At 61.4% G+C, this 948-nt stretch overlaps 1 protein-coding gene across 1 annotated transcript in view; it reads left to right on the top strand.

The window, feature by feature from the left end:
• The first annotated feature begins 626 nt into the window (after nucleotides 1–626).
• CBX2 (chromobox homolog 2) overlaps nucleotides 627–948 on the top strand; it is a 6,817-nt gene continuing 6,495 nt past the window's right edge. Inside the window, exon 1 of the mRNA XM_006886336.1 lies at nucleotides 627–905. Coding sequence (XP_006886398.1) covers nucleotides 627–905 — 279 coding nt within the window. The remainder of the gene's footprint in view (nucleotides 906–948) is intronic.

Raw genomic sequence — 948 nt, 5'->3', positions numbered from 1 at the left:
ATCCCTCTCCGGCAGAGGGTGGGTTTGAACCTCAGACCTTTCCGCTAGCTGCCCAGCGCTCAGCCACTGGGTAGTGAAGGCTCCATGCACAGAAAGGTCAACCTAACTCTCTTCTGATCCTGGGCTTCATTTCCTCTGACTCAAGATCTACTTGATGTACGTGGTCATCTGGGGCCGAGGACCTCAGCCGCAGGTCCAGTTCTCTCATGTGGCCCGGTGTCCTTTCTGTGCCGGCCAATTGATCCGAAAGGCCACCTGGAATACCACTGCGAGAAAACTCAGTCCTAGGTTCCAAACACGTTTACTCGCTGTCCTCTCCTCAACATTCGTTTCCTTAAAATCGTGGAATTAAGTTGCAAAGGCTTGTCTCCCTCCATGCGCCCCAAAACTTGAGTTGGATTTCCCCTTTTCGGCAGGTTGGCAAGTCCGAGCAGCTGGCAGCGTTTCTTCAGCCCGGCGGCCGTGTTCAGTGGACGCACCGTCCCCTCTGTCCTCTGCGAAGAAACTGAGATGCTCTTTTGGGGCTGTCCGTGATCCCAAAAAAACTTCTCTCCTGCTTCTGCCCCAGCCCGGCCCCTTTTGCTCCCGCACACAATAAATAGGGAGCCTTGCTTCAGACCCAGAGAATGCGCGAGGGCGGGCGGGGCCGGCTCCAAGCGCCGGGAGGCGGAGGCCGTGGCGCCCCGTTCCCACTTCCCTCCCGTGTCCAAACAATGGCTTGGTGCCCGGAAAACACTGCCAGGAGGGAGCCGCGCCCCGGCCTAGCAGGACTGGGGGCCCCCACAGCACTTATCCGGGCGGCTGTGCGTTTCCTTCCTCCGCCTGGGGCCGGCGGGCGCCGGGAGACCTACGCGCCCAGAGCCCGCGCGCGATGCCAGACCCTGCGCCACGAACAATACGGCCGGGTGCCGCCGGCCCCCACGCGCTCATTGGCCCGCGGAGGCAGGG

This window comes from Elephantulus edwardii, unplaced genomic scaffold, assembly GCF_000299155.1.
Source record: "Elephantulus edwardii isolate Elephantulus edwardi_28Jun2011 unplaced genomic scaffold, EleEdw1.0 scaffold00048, whole genome shotgun sequence".
NCBI lineage: Eukaryota > Metazoa > Chordata > Mammalia > Macroscelidea > Macroscelididae > Elephantulus > Elephantulus edwardii.
Note: the sequence above shows the minus strand (reverse complement) of the source record. Positions and strands in the feature narration are given on the sequence as shown.